Here is a 15,951-nt window from a genome sequence, read left to right as displayed (position 1 = left end):
GTGTTTGTTAAATGTGCCTTAGCAACAGGATAACAAATGCTGCCACATTTCTTATATACATGCATTTAGGAGTCCTCAGTAGTCAGTTTTGCTAAATTTCAGTAATTCAAGTGAACAAATACTTATCAGACACTATAATGTGTGAGATACAGTGCTGGGTGCTACAGAACTAAAGGTAATAAGCAAAGAAGATGCAGATCTGTTCCAATGGAGCCTGCAACCTCGTTAGGTGGAGAGGGATAACATTCATAATTACACAAAAATGTTAAATTCCTGAGAAAAGCGTCATAAATCAAGACTATTACACACTATGAGACACTACACATAGTCTTCAATCCTTCTAAGTCTTTGGGGGTTTGGCCTAGTGTAAATAATTGTCACGGTTATCGTATAAACGAACTAGAGGCCTGATGCATGAAATTCGTGCAGGGGTAGGCTCTTGCAGCCCCAGTGGCTGCTTTGGCTCTTGCAGCCCCGGCTTCATCCAGAAGGTTGTTCCAATGGTCATTCCACTGTTTGGCCGTTTGGTTGACTTGCATATTACGCTTTCATTATTATAGATACCTTCATCACAGCAAGAGGGCACCTTCTGTTATTGTTAAGCAGCTTCTTTCAATCTGGGTTACTCTACTAGTGAGAAACTGAGTTCTTCAGGAAATTTTATCATAGAACTATAAAGGTCTGAAAATTTTACACTTTTGAAAGCATGTCTATGTTGGCATTAATATTTTTCTACTTTATTTTTCTATTTTCACTTGAGCCATCGTCCCCACTCATCAAAATGGGAAGGGCTAAAGCTGATATTTATGAAATGACATTTTTCTTACTATTTTTATAGCGTTTTCAAGACAAAGCCTCTCAGGTAGATACTTTGATTCAACTTTAAACAAAATTGTAATATTTGATTTATTTTTAAAATATCAATATTGTCCTTTTCAAATTAATTAATTGGGTTGACAGTGGTTAATAGGTTCATATAGATTCCAAGTCTACATTTCTATGATACATGATCTGTCTATTACATTGTATGCCCACTACCCAAGTCAAATCATCTTCCCTCACCATGTATTGACCCCCTTTACCCTTTACTAAACCCTCCACCTTCCCTCTAAAAACCCCCATAATGCTATCTGTGTCTGTGAGTTTCAGTTTTATATCCCACTCTAGAGGCCTGGTGCACCAGTGGGGTCCCTCAGACTGGCCTGTGGGATCAGGCTGAAATCTGCTCTCCAGTATCCCCCAAGGGGTCCTGGATTGTGAGAGAGTTCGGGCTAGGCCAAGGGACCCCTCTGGTGCACGATTGGGGCCAGGGAGAAATGTGGGAGGCTGGCCAGCCAGGGAGGGACTGTGGGAGGGCTCCAGGGCATGTCTGACCCATCTTGCTCAGTCCCAATCGGCCAGACCCCAGCAGCAAGCTAACCTACTGATCAGAATATCTGCCCCCTGGTGGTAAGTGCACGTCATAGCGAGTGGTTAGCATATCACTAGCATATCATGCTTTGATTGGTTGAACAGCCAACCAGATGATTGGGCACTTAGCATATTAGGCTTTTATTATATAGGATATCAGTAAAATCATATGGTTCTTAGCTTTTCCTGACTTACTTATTTTGCTTAGCATGATATTCTCAAGGCCCATCTATATTGTCCCAAATGGCAATATTTCATGTTGATATTTTATAAAAATACCCTAGCAAATGCACTTTAGAATGTAATTTGCTCATCCAAAATTAATTATGTAAAGTATTTTTTTAAACAAATATAGTATTGTATTAGTATAAGGTATGTAATATGATATATTATGTGTATATAGTATAAAATGATCACCACAATAAATTGACTAAAATGTATTTTATTCCTAAAGCTTAACTGACTTTTTGAATTGAGAACTACCATGGATCCATTACTGGTTTTTACTATTTTAACTTTAATCAACAGTTGGCATGATTCCCCCAGGAGAATTTCCGATAATACTGCCATCTCACAATCTTCTCAGTAGTGAGAGCTTTTACATGTAACTGTGACTCTTAAAAACAGGAAGCAGCTTATTCCACTGGAAATATTAGATTGATGAGTCCATCATAGGGCAATTAAGTTCTGCCTTTCCCTGATTACTATCCATATTTGTTTCTGTTATTTCCTTTACATAACACTCCCTGACCTTTAGTAGCTTTCTCCTAATCTCTGCTTCCCTATTCTTTAAGCCTATGCACCATATATTTCATTGTCTATGACAGATTTTCCAGCAAGTCTATGATTCTCAGTCCTCCTCCTAACTACACTAAAATTGCCTTTTCCTTTTTTTTTTCCAAACTCCAAATATACATTCATTGTATGTTTATTTGGAAACAATATACAGATGGTTATTTTTTAGAATAAAAGACATATTTTCTTGTCTTTCATTCATTACTTGACTATTTACCATGTAGCAGCAAATGTCAATTCTTCATACAGGCATGTAGCATATTTTCTGTTTTAGTTCTTTATATATTGAGGATGATCAACAGTGGTGAAAACAATAATGCAGGTGTAAGAGCCAGAACTTACCTGAGGTCTTGTGAAGGTTCTGCTCTGATATGCGGTGTCTCGACTGAGTGCCCGAATACTGCTCCTTCAGTTCCTAAGGGCAACATGAATCCCATGTCAATACAAGCAAGTGGACAGATACACTGTTTTTAAGTTCTATTTTTATGGATCAAATATGCTTCTAAACATGGGACAACAGGAAATAGGAACACATAAATTAAGAGAAAAATTGGAAAAAGAGTTCAAGGTAGTGCAGGACTGGAGGACAAAGCTAAATGTCCCCGTGTTGACCACTTGTAAGATGATCTTACTTATTAAAGTTCAGACTGAGTTAGAATTATTACCCTTTTACAAAAGAACAAAGACCCATTTTCTTCTCCTCTTTTATTTCCCAGGTAAGTGAATTTGAGGGAAGAATAAGTCATAATAAAACCAAAATGGGGGTTTTAAGTCTGAGTTCGTTGTTTCCCAAAATCGAATGAAGTCAAGGGATTCCAGGAGCAAGCCAGTGTCCAGAGCTTCCTTTCTGTTACAGTCAGGAGTATTTTAACATCTAAACTAAATAAGGTCCATTTGTCCATGTGTTGAGGTCCACATGGCCATAAGCCACCTGTGCACAGGAATGTGCTCCCCCACCAGAATTCATTGAGTGGAAGTGTGCCTTTTAATTTAGGGGGTGGAGACAGCCTTGCTTGCTCCTCATTGGTCTTTTCAAAGAATTTTGCCTTAGCAACATCCTTGGGATTGGTGTCTATGCCTTACTACCTTGTGATTGGTTATCTGCAAGTTGTCTGTCTTAGCAACATTCATACATCCATGCCTCTCCGCGCACCCTTCCTTCCCCACCCAGTTGGGGTACCTTAGTAACTCTGCCTCCTTGGGTTTCCTGTTTTATTTCCTCCTCCCATGATCCCACTCTTATCTATCTAACTTTCTTTTGTCTCAACAATATACAGCTCTGTCTTTTCATAAACAGCAGAACATGAATGAAAATGGGAAGAGCTCCAGTATGGTACATTCTTCAATATTTAAAGGCATAGGACTTATTGGGCCTTGAGCATTTCTCCCACATAGAGCTCCCACATTTGATGAGAATGATCATCAAACTGCAAAGGACTGGCACCTTCCTTTGACCTCGCTGGAAGTAGGGCTCTATCTAAGACCATGAATTGCTTGAATTAGTTTTATGAGAGTTGACTTCTTAGGGGGGGTCATAGTTATCTGAAGAGGTCTTGCACTCTAACAATTGAAGCTTTCATTTATTGACTCCATTTGATTTTTCTGGGTTCTCAGAGCTTTTCCACAATTTAACTGAGCAAAATAGAATGGTTTTCCTTTTCAAAAATTAAATGCAGGACACATTTTTAAAAGATGATGATGCTGAAAAAAATCTCCTTTTTTCTTTTGTAATTTCACATAAATGTTTTACATTATTTCTTGCAGAATAAAGGTTATCTTCTTTTGGTTTAATAATCTTTAAATATCTTGGTGTAAGAATGCTATGTCTGTTACATCAATGGCATCAACACTAGCTTAATAATACAATGCCATTGAAAAATACAAATTTTAAACCTACAAAATGAAGCTGCTTCTGCTTATTGTGAAGAACAATATAAATGTATTGTCTCAATAACCGAAGAAGAAGCTGCCACTAGAAATTACACCTAATGTTAAGATGCCTTGAATGTAAGTAGTTATATAAGGAAATATACTAAAATCACCGGATGAATCCTCCATGGACATAAAACAGCAATGCAGACCTTGATCTCGAATCACAAAAGAGATTTTTTTCAAAGACTACACTATGGTTTTGTCTATATTACGGTTCTAAGGGTAAATGTATAAGGGTCTGCTGTAGTAGATTTCTAAGATTATAGGTTTTCATTTATGAGCTAAAAATCTATTGGCATTTTTGACTTCTTAACTGCCTTTGGTGTGCTTCTCCCCTCGAAAGAGGCTCTGTAGGGTGTACACTGTTATATGGGCAGCTATTATGAAAATATAAATTTGCACATCTCAAGGGGAGACTACTTTGGCATTTAAAAAATAAAATATAACTTCCAAAAGGACGCATGTGTGAAGTTCAAATTTTGTAAACTTCCAAGTTGAGATAGCAGAAATATAACTAAAGAACAGTAGCCATATTGCTTTTCTTTTTTTTTTTTTAAATATATTTTATTGATTTTTCACAGATAGAAAGGGAGAGAGATAGAAAGTTAGAAACATCGATGAGAGAGAAACATCGATCAGTTGCCTCCTGCACATCTCCCACTGGGGATGTGCCCGCAACCCAGGTACATGCCCTTGACCGGAATCGAACCTGGGACCTTTCAGTCCGCAGGCTGACGCTCTATCCACTGAGCCAAACCGGTTTCGGCAATATTGCTTTTCAAATACAGAATGACACATGTAGTAATTTAGCACAGAATATATCAGTGAAAGGGAGAGTAGACTGCTATCGAAAGTGTAACTTACCAAGGAGGATTAAAAACTGATAGAGGTCTTAATTCCAAGTGTCAGTATAGAACATTATTAATTATTTAAAAAATAATTCTTGAGGAAATAAACATATAATCATACCACCTACAAGGCTAAATTGAAAAGTGAATAAAATGAAAAATAATTAGCTAAGTTCAGGCCTCCAGATAATGAGAAAATTACTCTCATCTTTTTCAATTTTGCCCAGAAGGAGCCAAAGGAGCCCAAATTAATAAGCAACAATGATAATCTTACAAGGAAATCAGTGAAGTAGGGTAAAAGCCACCTGAGCCAGGCACACAACAAACTCAAAAGGAAAAAGGTATATATCCCACGGATTGGGAAATGTTTGACTATTAATAGGATGCAGATACTTATCATTGAAAAATATAGGCCACCCAATTAAATTTTAATTTTAGGTAAACTTTAAATAATTTTTAGAATAAATACACAATATTTGAAGAGAGCATATTTATACTGAAATAATTTGTTGCTTATATGAAATTCAAAATTAACTGAATCATTTGTCAACATTCCTTTGGTACAAAGAGTACAGATCTGACTTATTCTCACTTTAGAAAAAGAAAGAATGCGCAATGAATCCCACATTATAGGCTATAGAAACCATGGAAAACAAAGGAAGTGAGAAAAAAAGGACAAAAAGGAAAATAGTATAGACATTTACTATTATGTATTTACACTTATTGACTAATTAAACATTAGATGCTAAAGGATATTTCAGATACCTTAAAGTGAAAGTGATGTTATGAGACTTAGGGAAAACATAGACTTTTAACTGTTGTAACAGTCAGGAAAAATGAGCCCAGCAAACTTCAGGGTCAAAAAGTCCTGGATCTCACTCATATGATAATTTTTGGTTTCAAAATAAAAGAATAAGGGTGGCACAGAATGTTTTGCTAGAAAGGAGAAAGAGTATATACAGAATGTGCTTCTCCTTTATATTTAAAGAAGGTTTAAGGCATAAGCTAGGATCTCACAAGAGCTCAACATAAAGTATCGCTCCACAAAAAAATGAAAAAAAAAATAAAATTATTAAAATTAAATGAACACATCCTTCCTTATGTGGCTATGTATATTGTAAATACTATCCTCTAAGCTACTCATTATGGACCTGTTGGCATCCATATATCCTTAGGGAAGTCATTTGCCACAAAAACAGGCAGCATAAGAAATGGAAATAAAAAAACATTTGATATTCCCAGGTTCTTCCTTAACTTTATAGTAACTGAAAAGAAGAAAGTTCTGTGAAATGCAGCATCTCTCCAGCCATCAGCTTCCATGAATTCTACTGCAGTATATTTCAGACACAATTTTATGATATTGGCCCTGTGTGGGAGACTAGGATCAGTAATACACACAGACGCCAAGCAAGGATACCACTATGCTTTTAAGTATTAGTTTTACGTAAATCATCTCATTATTTTCCCCACAGAACTTTTTAACATAAGTAGATAATATATTGTGAACACCTGAATAATGAGAAAGATCTTGTTAGAGAAATAAAATACCTCATTGACGAGGCTAGAATCCGGGCCGTCAGGTTTTCTGACGTGTACACTGCTCACGTTGACATGAGCAGACGTAGGAAGCAACCCCAGCTTCTTCATTCCTACCTAAGTGACCTTGAGAAGTTATTTAATATCTCCAAACATCCATTTCCTCTGACAAAAATTAAAATAGTCATGCCAACCTACAGTTTAAGCTAGGTTGTTCTTAAATAGGATGCAAATGTACCCTGGTTCATTGTAAGGATTCAGTATTTCTTAATTCCCCCCTGTTATAAACGTCAGCCACAGAAGATCTACACATTGTGTGTGCAGAGGTAATGGCCTAATGTGGGTCACTCTATTCCCAAAATGTCATAGCCTCATGCTGAATTTTGAAATCTGAAATTTAGACACTGTAAAGACATTCTTAAATGTCAAATAGAAAATACATTTTATTAAACAAAATGCTATTCAGTAAATTGAGGAATCCCCCAATGCAGCTGCTCAGGTGTTAGGTAAGATCAGTCAATGCTCAAATAAGCTCTGAGCACTCAGTGAGGCTTCTTCTAAATGAAATGCTGTGTTTGGTACAATCTCACTTCTAATTGAACTCTATCCTAATGTTGAAAATATTGAGAAAATGTGCTCTGACTTTTCTGTGTGTTAAACTGATTTGTTCTCTGTGCAGGAGATAATAGAAATGCATCATATCAATAACTGAAGTAGGTGAAACAGTCCTGAACTCTACCAAGGTTTTACTTTCCTTTTAAAAATGAAAGCAAGAGTTAAGGGAAGGGTTGAACAGGATACCTTGTTCTATTAAATATTAAAGCTAATATTTAATAGCATAGTGGTATCCTTGCTTGGCTTCTACTAGTATGTGTATAACTGATCCTTGAACTATTTCTCTTTTCAATATGAAATCTTAGTCATTGGTTGAACTGGTAAAAATTCCAACATAGCAATTAGCTCTAAGAACTTAAGGGGAGAAATTTGAGTAAGTATTAGCCACACTACCTCCCAAATCCAATCTATAAGATTGTTAGAAGACTTTAAATAATCAAAATTCAATTAACCTTAGATAGCATTTTAAATTCCCACCCTGGAATAGGGCTGAGTCCAGAGCAAATACATCTAGATCAAAGGAGCAAAAAATATTTCTATTTATTCATTCTCTTCAAGTTTGATCCTGTGTTATTGAATGCATACAAATTCTTTGGTACATTAAATTGAAAGCCCCTTTATAAATTATAAATCTTTTTATATTATTCCTTTTGATATCAGGGGCCTTTTTCATTCTGTAGTTGTATTTCCTAGCATTTTACCTGGCATAATATAGACATTCATTAATACGTCTAGCTGATGTTGCTGAGTAAGTGACTGTTTTCATTGTGTGGAAGTCGGATGAAGAACATAGTGGTAGAATACTGCCTAGGAAAGGAGCCGTCTTCAGCCTTCACTAGGGCCTCATATATGCTGTCACAAAGGGCTTGAAAGGAGAGGTGAAGGCCTGGCACAGAAGGCTTGCTATTCTGGAGTGCTAGAATGAAGAAGAAAAAAGAGACAAGCCAAGATGGCAGGGGACTAGAGAAACCAAGAAAGACTGGGGTACCTTTCCCTCTGGGAAAGAAAACTAGAGAGGAGTAGAAGTGACCCTGCCTGCATAGTTCAGTAGTTGAACCTTGACCTATGAACCAGGAGGTCACCGTTCAATTCCTGGTCAGGGCATAGTTCAATTGCTGGCTGGATCTCCACTAGGGGGCATGCAGAAGGCAGCTGAGCAATAATTCTCTCTCTTCATTGGTGCTTCTCTCTCTCCCTCTCCTACCCTCTCTGAAATCAGCAATAATAATAATAATAATAATAATATAATAATAATATAATAATATAATAATAATAATATAATAATAATATAATCATCATCATCATCATCATCATCCTATAAAATAAAAGGCCAATATGCAAATCGACCAAACAGCAGAATGACATGTCGCTATGAGGTGCACTGACTACCAGGGGGAGTGAGCCAAAGTCATCAGTGGGACATTTCTCGAGGGCTCATGTACTACAAGAGAGCACAGGCCAGGCTGAAGGACCCCCCTGAATGCACGAATTTCATGCACCGGGCATCTAGTATATTAAAAAAGAGAAATATCTAAATTCTACTTTTAAGTTTTGTGTTTTGATGTTTGCCAAATGAGATTCCCTTCTGACTTCAGGTTTTCAATAAAATCTACCATGATCAATTATATTTTTGAGGTGTTTTGCTTTGTTTGAAGGGGGACAAAGAAGGGAATAAGCCTTACATACAGATCAATACAGAACACAAAAGACAACAGGAGAGGAATCCAAGCCCAGGAGGCTAAGGGGGTTAAGAGAACATGAGCTTCTATGTCCACTGCCCTCTGGCCATGACAATGGAGTCTTAGGCAGCATTTTAAATTCCTACACTAGAGGTGAGGTTCAAGGGTAAATTCATCTAGATCTCAAGGGCCAGAAAGATTCCTATTTATTCCTATTTTCAAATTTGAACTTTTGCTACTGAGTATTTCAAATGCTTTGGAAGGTTTCACACTCTGTTTTCTTTTTCCTTAATTTGAAATCTCTTTTGCCCCAAATTTAAATTGGTAAAGTCAAAGATTGGACAGGGAACACTTTCATTCTATTCCCAGATCTGCTTCTAGCTTATTCTTTGATCTTTGACAAGTATTTAAAGCCCTCTGGATGTTATTTGTAAAATTAAGCTCTGAATAATGTGATCTGTAAGGTGCTTCAATTTCTAACTCACAGTTATATGATTTTTTTCAAACATGTCAAAGCATGTATACTATAACTCTCTCAATTCTCCATAAATACAAGTGGAAATGAGATTTCCCTTACATATCTGTAGAAAATTATTTGGGGGAAGGAATGGAGTAATCATATTGGCAAAGTAAATTATTAACTGTCATTTCTTTTAGTCCATTAAAATGAGTTCCTCTGAATTCTGAAAGCATCATTATCTTTTAAAAGAAAAGAAGTCTTCTCCTTGTGTTATTTTAATAATCTAAGTGGCTTTCTGGCTTCCAGCTAACTTCACAAAATACAACCTACACATTGCTAGATTGAGCCTCAGATGGACAAAAAGCTGTAATTATACCTGGATCCTGCTTTTCCTCTGCATTCAAGACTTCTGTAATCTGACCCCATCTATCCATCTACTTAGATTCCTTTTCCTCTACTCATCTATGGACTCTCTTTACTAAGTTTGCCACCTGCTAAAGTAACTTGTAATCCATTCATTTTCTGAGCCTATTTAGGGTTTACTACCTGTAACACTCATTTGGAACCTATCATATATGTTCTGAAATTTACAGTTAAAATTATGTGTTACTTCCCCCAAAAGAAAAAAAAAAATCAAAGGCATAGCCCTTGTATTCAACTGAATTCTTGTGAACAACATGGTGTCTTACATAGGTGAGATAATTAATAAATATTGATAAGGGTCAATATGTTAAGGACCTTCTCTTTGAAAACTGTTTTCTCCTCTTTCTGGTCCTCGTTTGAGTAATGATACACTCATGTCCAAACACTCAAGTCAGAAAGTGGAGAAGTATACTGAGTTGCTCTTTCTTGTTCAACTTCCTTATTAGTTTATCTCTTTCTACAATTTCAATATCACTTTTATTTTCTTCCAGTTATTCCTCCATACCGCTGCCACATAATGTTTCAAAACACAAAGCCGACTGTGTAATTCCCGCTAGAAATACTTCAAGAATCCAATTGTCTAAGGAAGTCAAGTACAAATTCCTTGGTAGGACTTACCCCTTAGCAGCTGTATGCATTGTATACTTCAGTGACAATACAACTCTTAGAGATTTTGAAATGTTTAAGGGTTGTCGTGAGTATTACTTCTTCCAAGCATACTCCTCACCCCTCCTCCCTTTGGATGGCAATCTCTACTCTTTCTTCAGGATCTGATTCTAGATTATTGCCTCTGTGAAATATATTATGTGCCCTTGCTGCCCTTCCTCCCTCAGTCCAGCTTCTCCAGCTCCTTGAAAATACTGGTGCAGCATTTATCACAATGTGACATGAGAAAGCTTTGTTATACGCTTTAAACACATACTTGGTAAATATGAGTTTCTTGAACTCAAGGATTTTGTCTTAATCACTGTTGTACACTTAGTATTAGTCCTTGATTCTGATATAGAGTTGAGGATCAGTAAATAAAGAAAAGAATGAGAGTAAAAACTTAATAAAAGAAGAATAATTTAAAATTATTCTATTTTATAATTTATTTGCAAAACATGTTTCAATTTCCTAGAATATTTCTTTGTTTCATACTTTAACACAAATCAACTTATTAATACCCTGGGGGGGGGATAGTGTGAATTTATTGAAACTGTTATTATAAGCCTATCCAATGTTAATATTTCTAACAAAATGTGAAAAACAATGTTGTTAAATTGTTCTCTCTGATGGAAAAAAGACACACACACACACAAACACACCATATTGATCATTTGAGACTGGAGAATAAGCTGCCAAGATTTCCAAAAAGATATTTCAAAATCTGTTTTTACTTTTCAGTCACAGTTTTCATGATTATAAAAACACCCCCAGGAATTTACCCGCAGATGATGCCGATTCATGCTGTCTCCTCCACTTGTGATGGTTTCAGAAGATAAAAAGAGATCATGGGAAAGATACTTGGTGATCATATTGAAAATGTATTAGAATAAATCTATTTCCTCCAAGATGAAGTATATTTCAAAAGTAAATCATTTGTAACTAATAAAGAAAATTAGACTGAAATTGATCAGTATTAGAAATAAAGCAGAGTCCTTTCTTGCTTATATTTTTTAACTTTCAGGTAGCTTAGATTTTACTAACATTTATGTTTCTAATTTTAGGGTAAAAGAAGCTCTTCATTTATTAATTTTTTCATGTTTTTTAGTAAAGAAAAATAAGTGAAATAAATTATTTTCAAATAGAATAAATATGTGGCTTGATAGAAACTTCTAGGGAAGATACATAAATAAGCCCTCTTTCCAATTCCCACCTCCAAAAATAATTATAATGGTTACACAGAGCTTTTTTCACTCTGAGGATATATATTTTTCAGGAAATAATAAGTAAACCTAAGGTTTATAATCACTAAGGTTATTCTTTTCCCCATGACTTTAGTAATTACTAAAGGAATAAGAAAAAAATACCCATCTGAGGCCTTTAGTAAACCCGAAATGAAAAAGTGCCACCCAAAACATATCTTAGGGAAACATAATCATCCGATTCTACTGTCACAAATTTATTAAAAGGCAGTTATGTTTGAGTTGATTTATCATTACATTCTAAACATTCTAACAGAAACTGAAATATAAAAATGCAATAACTTGATAAATAAACTGTATGGTTAAATTTTTTATAGACTTCATAAGAGATGAATGCATGATGAAATTTAGAAAGTTAACGAGACTGGATCCCTAGATGAATTACCTTTTTACCACATTTAAGTAATCTTTTTAAACTCTGATACACTTAAGCTAGTGGTATATTTTATTCTGAGGTTTGGACATGGTACCTAATGTATGGATAGTACAGCAGGCACATTTTCTGTGTAACCCTTTCCTTTTTTAACGTCATCACCATCCTATATAATGAAAGTGTAGTATGCAAATTGTCCACTCGACCAGGAGTTGTCTGGGAGTTTTATCAGGGGGCGAGGCCGGCCATGGGAAGGGAGGGAGGCCCTGGCCAGCAGCTGGCAGCCACTATGGACCCAACCAGTGCATGATTTCTAGTATTCAATATAAGCTTTTGTGATCCTTGTGGAAATTCAGTTATCTAAAAATCTGGCAGTTGCACATAAACTCAGATTTATTTGGGAAAATTAATGAATACCTTAATCCAGCCTCTCTTTTTTTGTCTTATTTTTTTCTGCAGTTCTTCACCCCTCTATGGATTTCTGAAGAGAAGTAAGATGGGCTTTCTACTGCTGTAAATCACCAGTGGGAAGATTGCATTGCCAGTGGGCGCACGATGCTGCTCATTACCAAGTGGAATGCACAGGGATAGAGCTCATCTCAGCAGCACTTTTATTTCTTAATGGCTTTTCCCCATTAGGACTTTTGATACATTGCCATAAAAATGATTTCTATGGAAATAAAAATCAGTAGGGAAGATGTCCAAAGAGACGGTACCTGATTGTCAACAGTAGCTTCAGATATTACATTTGTTTAGTGATTTATCTGAGACTTTCTACAATATATTTTTCATTGTGAAAAAATTTAAAAAATTGTATGTTAAAAAGATACTAATTATATGAGTAGTTTTATAAGCCTGAGCTATATGATTAATCTATACACATTGCCATGTGAACACAGCTAAGACTTTTAACATGGTATCTCACCAAACACAATTCAGTTAGACTTTTCTTCTCATTTCCAGATATCTAACTGATTCTAAAACATTTATGGGTCACCTGTCATGTTTGGAGTATCTTTGAAGATATGGACAGAGTCAGAAACTGGAACCTTTATACGTTCAACTTGTCCTAATTTATATTATTTCACTCATTTAGTAATAAATTCAGGTAAAAAATAAGTCTCCTCTAGTAACAGGATAGTGTGGCATCCATAATAGCATGCAAGTGGGAACAGGCAGCTACACAGGCATCAGAAAGCACATGTGTTAATGCTGAAATAAATTCCCACCATCCTTCGGCTTCTATAAGATGCATTCTTTTTACCTCTTGATGTTTTAGATTGTTCCTGTGAATTCACTGAGTTCTAATAGATAAACAAAGAGAGCTTCATTTGTTAATGATTGTTTTCTACCCATAAGAGGGTTGGGATCATGACTTTTAATTAATTGAAAGAATTAGCTGGTTTTTACTAGAACTAACCACTGTTTTTGTCTATAATGAAGTTTCTTCACAAGACCACTCATGGCATTCCCAACCATGATTGCCATGAACACCTTCACATCATGTTTAGAGCAATTATAATAGCCATTAAAGCTTTGTACAAGTCCAGGGATTTTAAAGACTCTTGTGCTATTATGTCACCCTGTAGTTTATGGATGTGGTTGTTTATGCACCACACATAACTATCTTTAAAGATGGTGGCCCTCTGAGCTACAAAATAATGTCTTAGAGTTTTCCTTAACCTTTTGAAATAAATGGTTCTGTGCTGGGAAATCATGGGTAATGTACAACAGAATAATGAAGATTGTACTTTCACATTTCTGGAATCCCCTGATATACTCCACAAATATCTCATCATGGATTGGTTAAGCAGGTATGCAGTATTTTCAATATAAATTGTTGACTTCTTTCCTGGGGAGCATGAGTTGTGACACAAATTTATACATCTGTGTGTGTGTGTGTGTGTGTGTGTGTGTGTATAGAGATGATGGTATCTTACTGGGTAGTACTAAATTCAGATGTTTTTTGTTTGTAAGTATCGACAATATTCTCTCCTCCAAATCCCAATCTAGTAGAAACTTATCTAGAGAATTATCAAGATTATTTTCATTGTCAAATTAGGCAGGGACTATACAATATAAGAGTTTAAAGGCTTACATGGATTCATGGGTATAGGTACGAAATCTAAAGAAATAGTATCATGAGTCAACCAACAATAAGAAATATTGGGATTATTTGCTTAGGATTTATCATAGAATACAAATTTGGTTTAACAGTAGAAAATTAATAAATTATCTATAATAATGTATTAATGGAGAACACTACTTAATCATATCAAAAGATGTAGACAGGTCATTCCAGAACTTCAAGGCTGTTTCATGATTAATAATAGCAACAATAATGATCACTTTTAGAAAAGTAGGAATGCAAATGAATTTCTTCTCATCAATACATATCATCTACAACAAAACCTACAGCATCTTCAAACTTATTGGTGATGTATTAAAATATTTCACTTAACAACAGCAATAGTATGAAGGTTCTGTGTAGTTTACCTTGTGACTAAAATTACTACTGCAATTCAACTCTCAACTATAGTTGTTGTCTTACTACGTGGTAGTAAGGGAAGGAAAAATGTAAAGATATGAAAAACAAATTTATTAGGGAAGTAGTAACAAAATCCTCATGCTTCCCATATATAATATGGTTTTCTTCATAGAGAACCTAAAAGAACTTACAGATAATTTAATAAAATTAATAAGAGAATTACTTTGACTTAAATTTAATCAGTTATGTGAACCCTTTCTAGATTGATTTATTAATTTTAATTAAAGACATTAAAGCAATTTTAAATATAATGGGAGTATAATGTGATCATAAATAAGATCTAACCTAAAATTGTTAATTTTCTGAAAACTTAGATTAATGCAATCTCAGGTAATCAATAATATTTTCATGGAAACTGACAAGCAGATTCTAAATCTATATAGAAGAGTACAGGACCAAGAATAATAAGGTAATTTTGAATCCTTCCAAAATTCCAAGTGGGCAGATTTCCCCTACCAGATAACAAAACTTATAAAATCCTAGTGTGACTGTGAATCTGAGCTAGCAAAATAGACCAAAAGAGTAAAAGAAGGCCCCAGAAACAGACCAACAGTCTTACATCCACATGGAACCTGGATTTATGGCAGTCACTACTGAATATAAAAGGCAAACAATAAATTATGGGAAAAATCAAATTGTATTTACCACTAAACAAATATAAATTTCAGCTGGCTTAAAACTGTGTTGGGTAAAATTATAAAATATGTGAAAGACAATATAGAAGAATATCTTGTTGACTTCAAATTAGAGGAGTTTTCATATAGTAAAAAAAATGATAAACTTTATATACAGAAATCAAGAATTTTTGCTCAACAAAGGACAAAATAAGTTAAAAGGCAAAACTTTGACCTTGGAGAAGGTATTTGTAACACATATAACTGACAAAAACTGATTTCCTAATATATAAAGAACTCTAAAAAGTAATACGAAAAAGATAAACAAAACAAATAAAAAATAATTCAGAACTTCAAGAGACACCTCACAAGAGGACTATGAGTAGCCAATAACCATCTAAAAAAACCCCACCTCAATTATTAGTAATCAAAATATAGCAAATTAAAATTCATAATGTGGTACCAAGTTAAACACTCTGGTTTTACAGAGACTTTAATATAAAAATCATATTTCTTATGAAAAGGATGGATAAATTCTTAAGATAAAAATATAAAAACTTTGAGAAAACAATTGATACATTTTACTATTAATACAACATTTTTTCTTAACAATAAAAGGCACCATAAGCAAAGCTAAAAACCAAAACCAAATATATACACATAGTCTACAGCAAATATAACTGACAAACAAATACCACCCATAAAACATAAGAAACTCCTGCAAATCAATAAGAAAACCACAAATAACTCATTTTTAAAAAGGACCAAAAATGTGAATAGGCTATTCACAGGAAAAGAGACTTGGATAGCC

At 34.9% G+C, this 15,951-nt stretch overlaps 1 protein-coding gene across 2 annotated transcripts in view; it reads right to left on the bottom strand.

Annotated features, from left to right (window-relative positions):
• SGCZ (sarcoglycan zeta) overlaps nt 1-15,951 on the bottom strand; it is a 644,756-nt gene that overhangs the window by 18,602 nt on the left and 610,203 nt on the right. For both annotated transcript variants that reach the window (XM_081085121.1, XM_081085122.1), the window contains one exon: nt 2,548-2,620. In XM_081085121.1, coding sequence (XP_080941247.1) covers nt 2,548-2,620 — 73 coding nt within the window. The remainder of the gene's footprint in view (nt 1-2,547; nt 2,621-15,951) is intronic.

Source organism: Myotis nattereri (genome assembly GCF_964212035.1).
Source record: "Myotis nattereri genome assembly, chromosome: 2".
In the NCBI taxonomy this organism is placed as follows: domain Eukaryota; kingdom Metazoa; phylum Chordata; class Mammalia; order Chiroptera; family Vespertilionidae; genus Myotis; species Myotis nattereri.
This window is presented reverse-complemented; position numbering and strand designations above follow the sequence as displayed.